The sequence below is a fragment of the Podarcis muralis genome, chromosome 1 (assembly GCF_964188315.1).
Source record: "Podarcis muralis chromosome 1, rPodMur119.hap1.1, whole genome shotgun sequence".
In the NCBI taxonomy this organism is placed as follows: Eukaryota; Metazoa; Chordata; class Lepidosauria; order Squamata; family Lacertidae; genus Podarcis; species Podarcis muralis.
The window spans coordinates 83,040,437-83,058,863 of record NC_135655.1 but is presented as its reverse complement, the minus strand read 5'-3'; the positions used below and the strand labels follow the sequence as shown (position 1 = coordinate 83,058,863).

The 18,427-nt window shown below is 45.2% G+C and overlaps 1 protein-coding gene across 3 annotated transcripts; it reads right to left on the bottom strand.

The window, feature by feature from the left end:
- Positions 1–509: 509 nt before the first annotated feature.
- RAD9A (RAD9 checkpoint clamp component A) lies at positions 510–10,252 on the bottom strand. 3 transcript variants are annotated; one of them, XM_028739789.2, is made up of 12 exons: positions 10,079–10,252; positions 8,102–8,273; positions 7,473–7,543; positions 6,825–6,965; positions 5,464–5,578; positions 3,973–4,072; positions 3,547–3,656; positions 3,170–3,276; positions 3,021–3,085; positions 2,519–2,614; positions 1,753–1,951; positions 510–969 (listed from the first exon to the last, which is right to left on the bottom strand). In XM_028739789.2, the coding sequence occupies exons 2-12, from the start codon at positions 8,133–8,135 to the stop codon at positions 865–867; spliced, it is 1,143 nt and encodes a 380-aa protein (XP_028595622.2). In that variant the 5' UTR covers positions 8,136–8,273; positions 10,079–10,252; the 3' UTR covers positions 510–864. The 3 variants fall into 3 exon arrangements, with proteins under 3 accessions (XP_028595622.2, XP_028595613.2, XP_028595604.2); XM_028739780.2 differs by having other exon boundaries at positions 10,132–10,248; XM_028739771.2 differs by lacking the exon at positions 10,079–10,252 and adding an exon at positions 9,808–9,980.
- Positions 10,253–18,427: the final 8,175 nt, after the last annotated feature.

Below are 18,427 nucleotides of genomic sequence, written 5' to 3'. Positions count from 1 at the left end.
GATTGTTCTACCTGGCAAGCCAAAATGTGATAAGAGCACAATGCTGGCTTCCTCCCCTGGAGTCCATCTGGAAAAGACATCAGGCCTGCACTGTGGATGGGCACCGTTGTTTTACCAGAGGGACGGACTTATTAAAGTGACTTTATATTGTGGCAACAGGATAACAAAGTACGTTTGCCAATGATTCTGATTCTTGTAGTTAGGGCTGAAATCTATTCACCTGCCTGCAGAAGGAAAGGGGAAATAGCAATGCTCTCCTCTGCTACCTCCTGTGCTTTACATAGTACTGCAGTTTACTAATACCACCCTGGCTGCTACAGATCCCTTTCCTGTAATCAACCTTCAATTCCCATCTGCCCGACAGCTAAATTATAGGTTTAGCAATGAAACAGGTTAATTACAAGGGAGGAAGAGAAGGCTGGCTCAAGAGGCGTGGAGTGGAAGGCAGTAAAAAGAAGGCTACAGCAACTGATGGATAACCACAGCAACAATTCACACCACAGTCAAAACATCTTTAAAAAATTTATTAGAAAATAAGTATTCTACATCTATGGATGTTAGCCACAAACCCACTGGAGGAAAGTAATCTCTCGCATCCGCCTCCCTTTAAAAGATGTGCAGTAATACTTTAGCAAAGAAGGTAGATCTATGTGTCATGTCTCAATATGGTTCTGTCTACAGAAGGTTTTTTTCCCTCCATGATGGAAGAACACAATTCAGCGCTGATTCTCTGGGGAGCAGCAGGAGAGCTGAAGAGGGGCAGCCTGGGATCCAACCCAAAAGAGGGCTCGAGCTGCTTAGCTTGAAACATCTCATTTCTAGCAGTAGAGGTGTCTTATCATGCACCAGTAGCTGGGGGACCTCTCACGTTTCTCCCTCACTGTCTTCTGCCAACACCTCTTGGCTTGTACATGAGTGGACCAAGGGCTGTGATGGGCTGAGGACCGACCCAAAGAACAAGGAGCGGAACTGCAAATGAAACAAAAGCAGGGCAAAGACATGTCTTGGGGGTGCAGGTTTGCAAGAGATCTAGAAATAGTACATTGTTGATATACCAGAATCTTGCACGGTTGATAATATTAAAAATGTATTCGGTTAAGAAGGCCATAGAAATATACTTGAAAATAAGCATATAGCATTCAGTGGGGGGCATGTTGTGGTCAGGACCTGAGTGTTCAGCTAGTTTCCATGTTCCTCCAAACCACTCCCAAACTAACAGCATCTCTTAAGTGTCTAGTTTCTACCACACCCTACCGATTCCCTTCCACTGTCTTAAAAAACCCAGATTTTGCAATCGTGCCATTACCAAAGCTTGACTGCTGTCACTGGAATTCTATGGCTCTGCTCCAGCTCCAGATAGTCATGATTAAGGGCCAATGAACAAGCAAGCTGTTAAGTGACTACAGCCTCTTTGCTTTCCATAGAAGTCTAGTTTCAATGAACTTTAACTGAATCAAGAGTAAGTAAGGGATGTGCAACATATTACAGCGCTAGCAGGTACATATTCCAAGGCTCAACATTCACCCTCTTGTGACCTGTACTGTGTGGATGAACACTGCCAAAACAGACTATGCCTATCACGCCTTCCTGTACTGAAACAGATTCCACCTTTTTTTGCCTCCTGCATTATGGGTACATTCTGAACCACTGAATGCACACCCACTAGAACTGTCAAGTGGTCAAGAGATCTGCAGGGCCACAGTGCCTCACACTTTCCACTACACATTCATGCTCTGATCCCTCTGCACGTACCCTTTTTTGTGGCGGTGTGCCAGGCACAGTTCCCTCAGGATCGCTTTCCAAGTCCCTTGTATCAGAAAAGGTGCGTCTTGAGGGGAAGGTGGGGCTGGGAGGGGCTTCTGCTCCCTCTGTGCCATCACAGGTGGTTTCCATGGCTATCATGTAGGCATCGATGTCATCACCGGCGAAATCGTAAGCAGGCTTGGATGTGCTGGCATGAGAGAGATATAAGAGCAGAGCTGTGAGGAAGCACTTTCTGTGAAGAGACACCCCAACAAATAGAAATGGTTTCTTTTTGGGGACTCATGACTAAGGTGATTGTTTTATTGACAAGAGGGTTCCAAGAGAGAAATTCAATAAGCTGGAAGGAAATCATAGGGTTGGAAGGGACTTCATAAGGCCTTCATCTCTCACATCCTTATCCATTTAAGCAAGCCCCAGTTCCAAACACAGACACAAACTACCTAAGTTTAAAAGGCTAAAAATGACAAAATGCTTAACAGAAAGCTGAGACACTGAGCTGTTCCAAGAGTAACCAAGGCAACTGTATATAGCTGCTAAGATGGTAGCTCAGGTCAGGACAGGCAGATCTGTTCACTATGCTATAAAAACACATATGACAAAATGATGCCAAGAGCACAGAATTAATCCTTTCTATGTGCCAAGCAGAGATGGTGCTCCTACCAAATATGTCATTGTCCTCTTGGATCCTCCCTGCACCCTGCTCCACTTCAGGGCGTGCCAGATTTTGTGGTGCAGGAGCTTCAACCCTGCTTACCTGTTGTTGTTCTTCTGTGAACTCTCTCTCTCAGCCAGAGTGGCCAAGACCAGGTGCACGTTCAGCACAGGGTCCTCCAGGGTGAAGATAGCTGGCCTGCGAGGAGAGAACTGGTGAGAGCAGGATTCTCAAGGCACAGGCTTGGGGGCTAAAGGGGAATCAAGGGGGGATGGTAGAGAAAGCTGCAGCTAATGGAGCCAAGGACCCTACTCTTGCAATGAAGCAAACGAAATCTGGCTGCTGGCTGTTACAGGACTGGCAACAAGCTAGGGCTGCTCTTCTGGGCAACCTCACAAGATCAGACCAAAGCACCATCTGGTCCAGCACTCTCGCTTCCGCAGTGGCCAACCAGGTCCTCCTAGGAAGCTCACAGGCATGATGGCAACTAACCCTCCCATGCAGATGTTTCCCAGCAGCTGGCATTCAGTGGCCTCCTGCAGAAGGGAGTTTCATTTAGCCACAAAGGTGCTTCCCCTCCAGAACGTTCCTCGTGAAGGCCTACCTGCCAGGGATGTCAAAATGGATGTTGAGGGGGAGATTTGAGGACTCAGCAAAGCTCAGGAGGCCCTGTTAGAGAGAGGTGAAACGGGTTGGAAAGAGCACAAGGCCACCCATTTCAAATGAGGGCAAGGAGAGGGGAAGCAAACTCACGCGGAATTCCTTGAGGCAGAAAGTGACTTGCGTCTCTTCCTTGACATGGAAGGCCTGGAACTCGTCCTCGCTCAAACAGAGCTCAGTCACCATCATCCGGCTGGGCTCTGAGGGAGAGGTGGGGATCAAAGAAGGCCTCGTTTGACAGCTACCACTGTCTACGCTTCCCACAAGAAAACTGCTAAGGAGAAACTTCTAGCCACATAAAGGCAGGCCAGGGACCCTGCAGGAACTCTCCACCTCCTATCATCCCCAGTTGCACATATAGGATGCCCTCATATGTGATCTAAAGGTTCTTGAGATGGGCAAATTAAGTATCGCCTCCTTTGACGGGCTCTGGGGATAAGATGGAAGCCGGGTCACGGCGGGCAGCTCACCTGTCTCTTCTTCCAGGTAGCTGCGCAAGGTCACCTTCCCAGAAGGGCTGGCACCCAAGGTCACCTCAGCCTGCGTCAATGGAAAATGCACCACAGCATCCACCAGTAACCTGAAATAGATGAAGGAGGGGCAGAGATAGGGGCTGAGAGGGGGAAGTGGCTTTCATGGCTGAACATCCCTACTTTCCTTCTGCATATAATACCCTTTGCCCTAATTAAAGAACCATGGCACAGCATCAGCACACACAAAGCATCCGTTGATTCCCAGATCCAATAGCAACCCATGTTCCTCATTCCTTCCACGCTGCAGTTGATGCATCTTTAGTATAAGTAGGCCGGTCTATGCACATCAATTGCAAGAACCTTCATCCATCCCATTCCCTTCTCCCTATACTGCAATCTCTCTCAACCATACCATGGTCCCACCTGGGAGGGGCATGAAGAGCATGAGCGCACTGCCCTGTGTCAAAGACTGCCTGCAGGGATTCGCAGTCCTGGAATGACAAGTCATGGGTCTTGATGACACCTGCAGAGACATAGATAAAGAGTGTCACAGTGGGAAATGGCTCCAGGGCATTCTGTCTCCCGGAAGACTCTGAGCAACGCAAGGAGCAGACATAAGGAGAAGGCAGCAATGGTCTACCCCACCCCAGGCTTAAAATGGAAAAGAGCAGCAGCCACCAGACATTGGGGATGGAGGAAAAACTCTAATGTAGTATTTTCTTTCTTTCTTTCTTTCTTTCTTTCTTTCTTTCTTTCTTTCTTTCTTTCTTTCTTAATACTTTTTAAAGCCTTGTTTTAAAATGGAATTGTTACAGCCAGTTCATGTTGCTACAAATCTTTAGATTCAAGATGCATAGATAGTGACTGGATTACTGCATGAGCAACACCTGTCGCTGGAAAAGTGCTTTTGATTGTTGCAGAATGCCAAGACACCTTCAGGTTAAATGTCCCAATCTGGAAGTCTGCCAGGCACACTGCTCCTGTAGGGTGGAAGCAAAGCTTTCACACAGCACAGCCTCCATCTCCTCTTGCTTCTCATGCATCTCAAGATTCCTCCATATTCTGCATTAAGTGAAACGGGCTGATCAGTGGTTGAACCACCAAATTGCCGTGTGAAAGAATGGAGAAATGAAAGAACTGAGAAGCTTGTTTCTATTCATACAAACATTTCTTTTTCCCATGAAGTTTAAAGCAAAAGTGCAGAGGGATTTCAAATGAGGATTCTGATTAAATGAAATAAGCTTATGCTAGCGTTTTCAATGGAAATGCTGTTCACTGGGATAGAGAAAGATAAAAGCAGATACAATAAAAGAAGCACAAATAAAGCTAGAATTAGTGGGCTTTGCCTATCATTGGCTCTGGCTTCTCCTCCTGCTGGCCCCTCTGCCTTCTGGCCTGCCAGTCTCAATGGGCACTAGCCACCACTGGTGAGAACCCTCACATTTGGGAGACATCAGTCACCGCTGTGTCCCAACCCTCTGCCCCCATTAGAACAGGACCATGATCTTCAGTTATGCTTTTTTGCAGAAACCAGCTAGGATCCTTACTCAGGGTTGTGGATTCTCTGCATCTCTTTGCTCCTCAAGATTAAGCGAGGCAGAGGGCTCATGACTCACAAAACTGATCTTCACTCCCTTTCTTGGTTGTATTATTTTCTCCCCATGCATTTGGAACACCTCATGGCCCTGTCTCCTAACTCAGTACTGGCAGCCTGATGGACTGCACTGGAGATGGCACTCAAGGCCACACTTTCAGCCATATTTATCCCTACCATATTAGCTGTGATTCCTGCACTGCAGGGAGTTAGACTAAAGGACCCATTGGGTCCCTTCCCAGACTACATTTCAAGGATTCTACATCTTCCAGTGTATCGCTCTGCACACCCAAGTAGGGTTCCCCACCCCCAACGCTCACCATATTTGCAGTACAGCTTCACACGGAACCGGCTATGGTGGGAACTGAGCGAGATGAGGCATTTCTCCACCGTCTTCTCCAGTGAGGGTAGTGAGCGGAAGATAGCCAGGAAAGACTGGAGGGAACGAGAAGGAAAGCCAGAGTTCTGTGCATGTGGTTTCCTCAAAAGGGAAAGCCAGGACCAGTGTGGGGCAGTGGTTAGTGTCTGACTAGGCCTGGGGAGACTCAGGTTCATATCTCCACTTAGCTTCAATGTGTCATCTTGGGCCAGACACTATCTCTAGGCTTGTTCTACCTCACAGGTTTGTCATGAGGATAAAACTGAGGGAAAACAGAGACCACCTATGCCACAGAGAGGAAAGATGGGATATAATGAATGTAATGGGGGGGGGGGGAGAAACACTCAACTGCTGAAGCCACTAACTTTGTCTCAGAGAACTGAGCTGGGGTGCTCTGATTCTGGCAGGGTTACTTCCAGGAGGAGTAAAAACAATTCAGTTTTGAAAGTCTGCACAAATACTGCTTTCTTGCCACTTAGTTGAGCAACAATAGGGAAGTGCAATGACCTTAAGTGAGCTGCAGATGGAGCTTGGAAGGCATTCGTTTCTTTAAGCCTTGGAAGATATTTGTGGCAATCAACAGAGGGTGAAAAATCACAGTGGCTTATAAAAATAACCTGTATATTGAAAGCTCTCCTCCACTCTGAAACACACAAACACCAAAAACATTATTCTACCTATCCTTGCACTGCTGAATCAGGCCAAGAATCCATCTAAAGCAGCTTTCCAATGACCATGGTTATCTAGATGCTTCTGAGAAGCTAGCAAGCAGGGCATTAAGGCAATGTCCTTCCTTTAGTTTTTTTCCCCTTAGCATTGTTACTCAGAGGTATATTGCTCCTCAGCCTGGAAGTTCCATTCAGCATCATTTCTAATACTTACTGAGACACTTATTACTTCACCATCTTATCAGAACAGAACTTAGGGAGACGGAAAATCCTTGACTTGGAAGGATCTGTGCAGCACAATACTGAGCGCATTTCAACCACTCAACCCACTGAGTGCCTGCTGCTTTGCTTAAAAAAACAATAGCGCATGTGAAAAAAATAACTAAATGTCAGAGAATTACTTAGCCAAGCCTCTTCTCTAACATGCCATTTTTGCAACTATGCAGTGATTTTTCGCCACTATCACCTGCAGTACAAAGTGGTACATATGGGGTGTTTGCGCAGACCAGGCCATCATTGGTGCTTGCAAAGAGAACTATAGGCAACAAGTACCAGGTTGGAGTTCATTGGTCTTCTGATAAAAGCCTGCATTGCCCCATCCTGACCTTTCAACAGCCCCATGTGGGCCCCTCACCTTCATGAGCACTTTGCACCGGAAACCACCTGCATCCAAGTCAGATTCCGATTCCCCTGGCTGGTAGAGCTGGAAGAAGAGCGGGGCAAACAGGAAGCAGGCGTAGGCTGAGCGGGACGCATTGACCGTACGCAAGGAGAGCTGGGGAAAGAAGGATGGGAAGTGTCATTAACTCCATCATTGTCACAGAGAAGATTCCCCACACCCCTCTTAGCTTCCTTGTCCTAAGTAGTTCAAATCCTGCTTTCTAAAGAAACAGCATTTCTGCCCCCCAAACAGGACAAACTTGCATCATCAAACAGCTCCCAGCACATACAACATGCTGATCAATGAGACAGCTGCAATGGCTGAGGCCAGAGGAACCTGTGGCTCTCTGGATGCTGCGGGACTACAACCTCCATCTTCCCTGACCCCTGGATGTGCTGGCCAGGACAAGTGGGAGCTGGCAGTCCAAGTCCAAGGCCGCATACCCCATCCCCAGCCATGCAGAGTGATTGCAATACCAGGAGAGTGTTGCTGCTCTGCAACAGAGACTCCCCTCACTTAGCTTGCAGATGATGTCTCACTGATAAATGTTCCATTCTGAGAGTTATAAGCAATAAGCACACTAGACAGACCTTCCCTACACCTCCCAGCCTGTCACCTTACCCCTTCTTGAAGAGGCTCAATGTAGATTTCATCTCCGACACGGGAAAGAGAGTGCACCGCTTTCCCCAGGGCTGCACAAGAGACAAAAGAACACTGAGCAGGTATGGATCAACGTAAGCCTCTTCCGATGTCTGATCTTGCATTCCACCTCAGCCTGCCTTTTTGTGCAGGCTGAGACCATCCCCTGCAGAATCCCTCTTCTATTAAATAACCACCTGGGTCTATTATTTACTCAGAAGCCCCAGACATGCCAAAACATGTGTCATTCTTCTCATGTCACACTCCCATACAGGTATCATAACCCCACCCTCCACACAAACATTCTCACTGGCTGTCGTCTCATCAGGAAAGTCCCCTTATAACAGGGATAGAGAAGCTGTAGTCCATGCGTTGCTGGACTACAATTCCCATCATCCCCGACAGATGGCATTGCTGGTTCTGATGGGAACTGAAGTCCAACTAGAGAATGACAGGTTCCCTACTCCTGCCTTCACAGGTTTAGAAGCTCATTTCAGGAGGCTTCCCTTCTTTCTGTAACCACACACAAGCCCCTTTCCTGGTCAAACACGCAATAGTCAACTTTGCCCACCTCTGAATACCCCAAATCCAAATAGTTAATCTTGCCTCACCTTTCACATTGCCCCCAGTAATTGTGCACTTCATGCCAAGGCAGAGAAGCCCCAAAGTTCCCCCACACCAGACACAAGGTGGGGGGAACTAAATATCCGGTGTATTCACCAAGTACACTGTGACCAGCTCTGTTTACTAATGGAAGGAACTCCTCAGGACTCCAAGTAGATGCTGAGGGGTGAGGAAAAAGAGAATGTATATGTACACATACATCACACATACATTGTTACAACTAACCATTTCTTAGACTGCTTCTACAGACCAAGGATAAGCTCCACTAGTATTGTGATCATCAGAACACTTTGAAATCAAGTATAACCCATTGCGACTGGAGTTTTTATTTCCTATTTTTTCCAGTTGCCTTCCAAAGCAAAGTCCTAATCTAATGGTTTGTAAAAAAAAATAAAAATATATATATATCATTTTCTGACACAGATGTATTGTAAGATCCCTAATAAGTTAAAAATTCATTCCCCCTCTATCCTATTAACATAAAAGCTAAATGAGGCATACTTTTAAAGGGTTTATAGGAACTATAGGTAGAATTTAAATTGCATGGCTGGAGGATTTGGATTGCACTATGCCATTCTGAAAATTAAAACCATCTCCACCAGAAGGTGCTATTTGCCCTATGAGGGAAAATATACACCCTTAGCGCAGCGCACAAGCGGGCAGCTCAGTTCGGGGGCGGCTTGGGGGCCAGTCAAACGACCTCCACCTGCCGCTTCTGGCCCATGGGCCTTAAGTTGGTGACCCCTGGTTTAATCTTCTCTTACCTATGCCCCTGCTTGTGTTGCTCACCATCCCAGTTAACCCCTCCCCTTTGCAACTCACCCTGTCCCTCCTTCTTCCTTTACAGTTCACCCAGGTCCCATCCCCTCACACCTTGCACTTCAGACTTCCCCCCCTCCCCACCCAGCACCGCCAGTGGTGATGATGATGATGATGACAGAGAGACCTTGGCTGCTGTTTTCTCTCCTTCCCAGATCAGCAGCCATTGTTCTCCTTTACTCCCCACCTCCCACTGCCAGCATCATGACAGTCTTACAATTTTATTTTATGCTGAAAGCTTTGGGGGCCAAGGAGGGGCAGGGGGACAGCTGTCCCCCCCCAAAATCCTGGCTATGCCCATGCAGACTTTGCAAGGAGTCATTCCTTTCGCATGGCAGCACTTGTACATTAGAAGTGCCAATTCTGAAGATCAAAGGAATGCAGTTCACACATACTGGCTAAGTAAACTGATCAGGCCTTATGGGTTTTATATACCAAGAATAGCATCTTGAACTCAGCCCAGCACTGAACTGTCCAAAGTTTGCAAAAGGCACTCCTAGCCACTGAGGCCCCCAATGACAGGAGGTTGGACTAGATGACCCTCAGGGTCCCTTCCACCTCTACAATTCTATGACAAAGTTGGATCCAGGAGCACTCCAAGCTTGAGTGCTTTTCATTGATGCAGCAAAATGCCTAGAAAAGATACTGAGAAGTAGATTTGTCAGTCCATTCACCTAGCAACTGGCTTAACAACTTTCTCATCTCTGCGTTGGCAACTGTGCATGGGAACAGTGTTCCCTAGGGCTAGGCAGACTGATTTGGCCCTGGGGGTGCGGGCGTCCAGAAAGAGGGTAACAGTTTCAAGAGCGCGTGCAAGAGGCGAAGGGTTCTTGTCCCTGGACAAAATAAAAGCGCCTCAGGACAGAAGCTGCACCTGGTGACCTTGCCACACGGCGCGTTCCAGAGGCACAGGCGCATTCCAGAAGGGCCGACATTGGCAACCCATAGCTGGAGGAAGGAAATGCCTCATCGGAGCGCCCAAGAAAGCCTTGGGAAACCGGCAGAAGCACGTCTTTAACGGTTGATTCCCAACTCCCTACGGCGGCCTCAAACGCCCTTAGACACGCGGCCGGTTGCTTTAAGGAACTAGCGGCCGGGCTACAGCCGCCGCCGCCCCCCCCCCCCCAACAGGAGGCTCCTCTTACCTCCCCACCAAAGTCAAACCAAAGTTCCGAACTCGCGCTCTCAGGCCGCCCACCTCCGCGCGCCCCACGCTGCCTCCTCATTGGACAGCGTAGCTGTCATCTTCTAGGAGAGCAGAACGCAAGCACGGGCAGGTCGGGGCAAATGATCGAACCCTACTTCCGTTCACGTGACCCATCAAGCGCGGAGGAAGCAAGCTCACGCTCCTCCCAGTCGGCGAAGGTGGGGCTGGGCTCTGGCGTAGGATCCTCTGGAAGCCCCGCCCCCGCTTCAGCCTCTCGCACCGCCTTCTTCTAAGAAGGCGGGAGGAATGGAGAGACGAGAGCGCAACTGCGCACGCGCTATGTTAAGACGATGCCGGAGCAACGATGCGCTCCTGCATCAGTTAACGCAGCCGGGTGGGGGCGCTTGGTGTGAGGAGGCTGCTTACATGCGGATCTTTCCTTGCAGTCCAAATGCGTTTCTGTAGCCTCCCTGCCGCGCTGCACCGAGTTGTCCTCCTCGCTCTTTTGTCACCCGTCGAGCTTACGTTCTTAACGCGGTAGCGGACGTCAGGGACCTGGTTTGCCCGGAGGGAAGAGGCCACACCGCTAAGCTCCCAGAGCTAGCAGTTGTTCTTGCCCTTCGTGGTTGTGTTTTCCTGCCACGTTGGACCGGGAGGACCTTTAAGACAGCCGAGCATTCATAGGCTGCGCTTGACAGTGCGGACTCTTCGGGAACTATTGCGCCCTCGACTCTCGCCTGCCGTTTGCTCTTGGGCGTCCAAATGCAGTTCCAGGGGCTGATTCTTCTTTTTTTTTTAAAAAAAACCTTTTTATTCAAAATTAAAACAAAACATATCATCCTTATTTTGTTCCCATTTTTCCTCCCTTCCACCACCCTCCCACACAAAACCCACCCACCAGCTTCCCTTAGTTCCAGTCTTGTGATTTCTCTAAGAATGCTGTTTTCTGCATGTTACACAGTTGTACAAACTATTTAGCTGATTGTCATCAATAGAAAAGTTTGTGAACAAAGCCAGCCAAGGAGTCCAGTTCGCTTTGTTGTGTCTTCAAATGGGAAAGGGTTCCCATTCATCTTTAAAGTCACAGTTATCCTTGTCCGTAGCTTATATGTCAATTTTGCCAGTTCTGCATAGTCCATCAATTTTTCTTGCCATGATTCTTTAGTTGGGGTTTCTTCAGTCTTCCATTCTTGTGCTATTAGAACTCTCACAGCCGTTGTCGCATGCATAAATCCAGGGGCTGATTCTGACCTATAATGTTTTGCATGGTCTGGGCCTCCAGCATCAGAAAGGATGCACATCTTTCTTTAGGTATTTGGGTCCCAGCTATTTGTATGCTAGTACACTTCGATGAAATGTCATGTAGAAAGGGTAGCATAGGTAGAACTATTTCATCCCTAACACAGCTGCTGAAGAAATCTGGAATAAATAACAAAACAACCCCTGGAGATGACTGAGCATCCTGATTTGCTTTACACAAAGCTAATGTGGGGGTTCTATTATATCCAGTCTTAATTGAGCATTCATTCTGATTTGTTTGTGGGGCTACTACATGACAATCCACATTCATATATTCATTTGCTTGTAGGGTGTTAGGCGTCTTCCTGTAATTTGTTCCTCTCACACTGTGCATTTCCCTATCGTTTTCTAAACATCAAGAACTTGATTTTCTTAAAGGTGGATTGGTTGTGTTAGGGCAAGCAAGTGCTTAAATCCAATTTAAACGCGTAAGCTTGATATTGTGGTATGCATTTGCAGCCTTCCTATAAAATACAGTCTGGAGGCACCCAGACCTCCTCATACAGTTGCTTATTTATTTATTTATTGACATTATCCCTAGTTTCATAAAGACAAAGCACTAGGTGGCTCTAAATTAGAGGCAAGATCTTACATTGAGTTTTGCATGAGCTCACACACCACTTTGCCCTGGGTAAACTGCAGGGAGAACATGGAGGCCCCCTACCCCCCCCCCCCGTCCAAACATTTCCTTTCTGTCCTGAAGCGCTCTGCTTAGTTTTGTTATTTATTACATTTATATCCCACCTTTCCTCCAAGGAGCAAAAAGTGACATACTTGCTTTTCCCTCTACCCATTTTATCATCACAACCAACCCTGTGAGGTATGTTAGACTGAGATACAGTGATTGGCCCAAGGTGAGGACTAGAACCCTGATTTCCCAGGCCTTAGTCCAACATTATAACCACATCTTCACATTAGTTCTCCTTATACAACCCTTAAGTGAATAAGATGTGTAAGGACCACCATGTACAAAGTTACAAGGAAAGCCATGTGACCACCTGAAATTAACATACATCTGAACTTGAAACTGAGAGTGTTTTGTTCAAATAAGATTTATGAGGACAAGTGGGGTTGAGAGAGAGATTAAGGTTGCAATCCTACGAACATTTATTTGGCAGAAAGTCTCTTCTAAAATGGCATACAAAGAATTGCATTCAAGCTTTTTTTTCTTAGCTGAAGTATTAGCACCAGTATTCAACATTTCAATACAGTGGTACCTCGGGTTACAGACGCTTCAGGTTACAGACTCCGCTAACCCAGAAATAGTACCTCGGGTTAAGAACTTTGCTTCAGGATGAGAACAGAAATCACGTGGCGGTGACGCAGCAGCAGCAGCGGGAGGCCCCATTAGCTAAAGTGGTACCTCAGGTTAAGAACAGTTTCAGGTTAAGAACGGACCTCCAGAACGAATTAAGTTCTTAACCCGAGGTACCACTTTATTAGTTTCATTGCATGACACTGCTGTTTGGGAAATTGCTGTAACTTTATTTTTTGTATTCTGAATTGTATTGTGTCCAGTACTGCATCTGCATGCTAAAAGATGTAAATTTGCTTTGCTTCAGTGGTTGCCTGTTTCTTGTTACTTTTACAGTAATTAACATGTGCTATAAAACATGGGAAGAACCCCCCCTAAAAACAAACACATTTTACATTTTAGCTTTAAACAACCTCAAAAGCAGCACCTTCATCTTTGCTGAAAATTGACCCTTTCCTCCCCCCTTTTCACTCCCTAGAAACAAAAAATAGCATCCCTGAACCCATACCTAAAAATCCATAAAATTCAAATAGATTTCCTTTCTGAAACAAAAATCTCTTGGCAGCAGAAACTGACATATATATATTTAAAAAAACAGAAGAGGGCAATATTTGCCTGCTTTAAGTGAGCACCTGGGGATAAACTTGGCACCCGGATACTGCAAAACAGAACTGAAAGGTAAACCTATGACCTCATTGCATCCAGGCCCAATTTAATCAACTACAGGGTATATACATTAGTAAAAATAAACCTCTTCAATAAAAACCAGTTGCAAAAATCAAACTCTCCCGAATGCTCAGCCTGGACAATTAGTGGTCTACAATAATCAAGGCCAGGAATATCTCTAAAGCATCTGAAACTTAATTGCCCTCTAATACTAACAGTAGTCCACAATCAAGGCAAGCTGAATTCTTTGGATTTAACCTGACTGAGTCCCAGTTACACAATGGGATTAAGAAATCCAAGTATTTTGTCTTAAATAAATGCATTATGAATCAGGCTGTTAAACTGAGTTGGCCACAGTCCAGGGAACCCTGTGAATAACTCTGGTTGCCCAGTGGGGGCTTTGGTCTTGTGTTTCTCCAGCAGCTGCTCCCAATACTGCATAGCAAACACTTTCCGAAACTCAGGGGAGCTTTAAAAGAAATTTGTGGTTGATGATTTTTTGGTTTCTCGAAACAAATCAGAAGTCTGCTGGGAGCGCCCAAAGTAATTCTTGTGAGTGCCAAAACAGACTTGACATGGGAAATCCATGATTGGCTCTTTCCCCTCTCCTTAATCTTTCTTTACAAGCAGCTCTTTGGGGCGAGGACTAGATTTAGGCAATGGTACTAGATGAAGGGGGGGGGGGTTTAACCTCCCCCTGCCACTTTGTGCCGCAATAGAAATGGCTTCCCCTGAAGCTGTTCTTTCAGCCTTACTTGGGAAGTGGGGGACAAGTTACATTGATGGTACATAGGTGGGCAAAATCCACAGTATTTACAAAGGAAAACACTTTGGAGGGGGGATCAGTCCTGAAAAAAACATTTGGTCCTTCATTTTGTTTACTTAAGGAAGTATTACAGTCGGAAAAGTCTCTGTTTTTCATTCTCTTATAGGCTACGGTCTGTTTGTCCTGGCTAGCTGGTACATCATATAGGTGGTGCCAATATTTATATATACTACATGTTAAAAAGATATGTATGTTGAATGTTAGGCTTTATTTTTCTTATCCTTCTCTGTCCATGCTCAAGTAACTGTGTCTTCTGTTCTTTTGTAGCTGTCAACTATGCTTTCTGCATAAATTGTTTGGAATAGTCAAGATCTGTCACACAAATCTCTACTTAACTTGGTTGTCTGAGGTTTGCATACACATGACACTTCAAGAATCAGTGGAAACTGAGTACCTTGTTGTTTTTTTACATAGTTCACACACAGTCCAGATCTATATATTTTTCTGCCTCAGAAAAGCCCTTCTTGGGAAACTGTTTTCATTTTGAAAATAAAAGCTCACTGCAGATATGTGTCCACTTGAAAACAGATGTAGGTGGTCCCAGAAATGCAGAGGTGTATCTACACTTGTCCAATGATGCTTTGGGGGGGGGTGTATACAAAGATCACAATCACCATTTCTTTCTTCATTCATGTGGGGTATGTGCAGGGAATAATCAAGGGGAGGATTTTTCAGGTAACCACACCGACTCTTCTGGATGGCAGGATCTAGAATCAATCTAGATTGAAAGCAACATGTTGAGGATGATCATGAACAATTCTAGAGAGAAAATCTATATTATTATTATTTTGCTAGAAATTGGTTAGTGTGTACACAGCCTGAGTGTCATAGTTTAAAGTTCTGAATAATAGGAGATATCCAACATCATGTGAGACCAGCTTGTGCAATGGAGCTGTTGGGAGTTGGGAGTCCGACAATTTCTGGAGGGCTTCAGGTTCCCAATCCCTCCTCTAAAAGAAAAAGAATACCGTATTTTTCATCCCATAGGACGCTCCATCCCATAGGATGCACCTAGTTTTTTGGGGGGGGGAAATAAAGGGAATTCCCCCCCTTTATTTCCCCCCCAAAACCAGGTCGGGGAACAGCGGTATGGCGGCGCTCCGCCTCCCCGCTGTCCCCCGAGCTTGTGGGGCTGGCCGATGTCTGCCCGGCGCGAGGGGCACTCTGCTTCAGGGCGCCCCGCGCGGCAGGCAGCTATCTGCAGCCTAGGGAGCCCTGCGGGAACTCCCGCGGGCTCCCCAGGCTTGCTGATAGCTTCCTGAAGCCTGGAGAGCGAGAGGGGTTGGTGCGCACCGACCCCTCTCGCTCTTCAAGCTTCAGCGCAAGCCTGTATTCGCCCCATAGGACGCACACAGATTTCCCCTTCATTTTTGGAGGGGAAAAAGTGCGTCCTATAGGGCGAAAAATATGGTACATCTTTATTAACTACAGCACAAAACAAACATATCCTTTAGAACAAGGATTGTGAACCTGTAGCACTCCAGCTTCAGCCACCAAGGTCAGTGGCCAAGGATGATGGGAATTGTAGTCTAGCAACAACTGGAGGGCTCTGCGTTCCTTATTTGTGATTTGACCCACTTCAAGAGATGACCTGAAGACTTGTAAAGACATCAACAATTTATTGTAAATTTGGCAAATGTCCGATTGAAATGTTATAACCCCATCAAACACTCAAATACATTTTCAGATGAGTATATATACTGTGAATAGGTGTGTGTGTCCATCTGAACTTATTCTATAGTCATGGCATAAATAAAGGGATTGGCTCCGGAATGCCCTTGCAGCTGAGATCTGCTTGGTCTCTTCTTTAAGCTCCTTTAGACAGGAGCTGAAAAGGTAGCTTGTAATCGACCAATTAAAAACTTCTCTGCAAAATTAGATGGTTGCTGGCTAAGTAGTTCATTTTGTTTTCTACTACAGCTTTTCATTTACTAGCAATGAGAAACTTATGGGCTACATTTTTGACCCAACACAATCTTAACTGCCAAGGTGATTGTTTTAATCTAAATGATTATGAGAAGTGTATGTTTTAAGAACTTACTCTTAGATAGGATTGTTTGCTTTTTGTGAGTTTCATTGTTATGGTCATTGGTTGCACACAATAAAAATATTCCTAACTGATTAAAACTAACTTAGGGTTTTGTTTTGTTTTTAAAGTTGGTTTGTATTTTCTGCATATAATTTTTAATTGTTTCAAAATGCACTTGCATGATATTTTTTAATGAGGGCTGCTCCGAGTGCAATTGCAGAACAGGCTATAAATACAGTCGTATCTTGGAAGTCAAATGGAATCTGTTTCGGAAGTCCGTTTGACTTCCAAAACCAAAGCACGGCTTTTGATTGGCTTCAGGAAGCTCCTTCAGCCAATTGGAAGCTGTGGAAGCATCATCGGATGTTCAGCTTCCAAAAGCAGGTTCAAAAACCGGAACAGTCACTTCTGGGTTTTGATAGTTCGGGAGCCAAAATGATCGAGAACTAGGCTGTTTGACTTCCAAGGTACGACTGTAATTACTTTTGTCAATTTGATTGGCTACTAGGTATATGCTACTATACAGCTTTCAGATCAAAATGATTGTCCATTCTATTCTTATTTAAAAACAAATTGGGGTGCTTCTGATGACCTGTTTATTATTTATCCTGATTTGTTTGTGGGGAGATTTGACGACAGGGGCTATTTAATGAGCATTCATATTGATTTGTTTGCAGGGAGGTTATATAATGTTGTATCAAGCATTATTCCACACTTTCCATTGCATTTCACCATCACTTTCCTTATTGCAAAGTCCAATCTGAATTTGCTGGTATGTGACTGAATTCCACCCCAAAATAGTGACAGTCTGGAAGCATCCTTTATTGGCTACTTCTTAATTGGAAGGCTTTTTGGTATGAAGTTTCTGTTGTTTTCCCCTCTTTCCTAGGACAGTAGGGGGCAATCTGCACCCATTACTTTAAAACTTCGTACTTCCTCTGAGTACTTGGGATCAACTTGGGAAAGGAGAGGCCAAGAGAGATAGTCAAAATCTTTGACTGTGCAACTCACAAATGATGAGAATGATGTCTGCTTATAGATGAGCATATATACATGCAAGGATAAGAAGCAGGATCACTTATTTAAATACTAAGGATTGTACTCTAATTCAGAACCAAATCCCACTGAAGAAAGTGCAACTTTTTTCTGAGTAAAAGTATGTAAGTAATAAGTATCCAATTTTTCCCAGGAGTAGTGGTTAGTGGGCAAAATAGCATTTATTGATGAGACGGAAAGCCAATGTCAATGCTATTCTGTACAGTCATAAATATTAATAATTCTAGAACTGAACACATTGAAAAATTTGCATAGTGGGCAAAACAACAACAACAGGGTCGACACACAGCAAAATGCCAGCACACCTGTAAATAAACCTGCTCACATAACATGTTTTTGTGTGTCCACAGTTGGACAACTTGCAATTTCTTACTGGATTTTCTTCTCTTATTAGATTATCTGCAGATCAGAAAATCTGAATTTAGCAGGGTGAGGAGGATGCTGTGTGGATGCCACAAAAAAGATGCACAAGCAGCGTCATATCTAAATTTAGCTCCCGTGTGGATGAGTCCTTCGTACTTTTAAATGCACAGGGAGAAAGGGTGGGGGGGGTAATGAGAATTTTGAAGAAAAGAATTAGGACTGACGTGAGAAGCTCCTTTTCTTTGTCAGTGAAAATTAGGTAAGCTATTTCATTCTGCTTTTTCTTATAATTAATGGATTTATTACATGCTTTCTTATTCCTTTGTTTTCTCTAACAACCATCCTGTCAGTGATGAGAACATGTTGCTCAAAGCTTTAAAGCCAAGTAGGGATAAGAACATTCCAAAGCTAGTTCACTAGCTATCACTCCACACTGCCCTTTCCTTTGCTGCTTCTGGCAATATGAAAGAGAGCAAGAGATAACCTGCTGGAAGTTATTCAGATAGGTTAAGTAGGTGGTAAACTTGATACACAGAGTATACAAACTTGAATTGCACCATACAGATGTTATGTTGCCAAGATTTGGGGATCTTGTATATAGTAACCATAGAAATGAGGGGGCAAACCATTAAAAAAAAAAGTTTGGGAAACTGTAACATTAGATGTTCCAACTCGGCTTTCATTCAAACTGAAGCTGCCAATGACGTCTATTGAGGTTGCTTAACTTTCCGCTATAAGACCATTTCCAGTTCCTCATATCTTTGCCCAATTATAACCATCAATGCAAAAGCTGTGCAGTCACCAGTGTTTCCCTTGGGCTGATTTTTTAAAAAGAAAAAGTTGCAGTCATAAT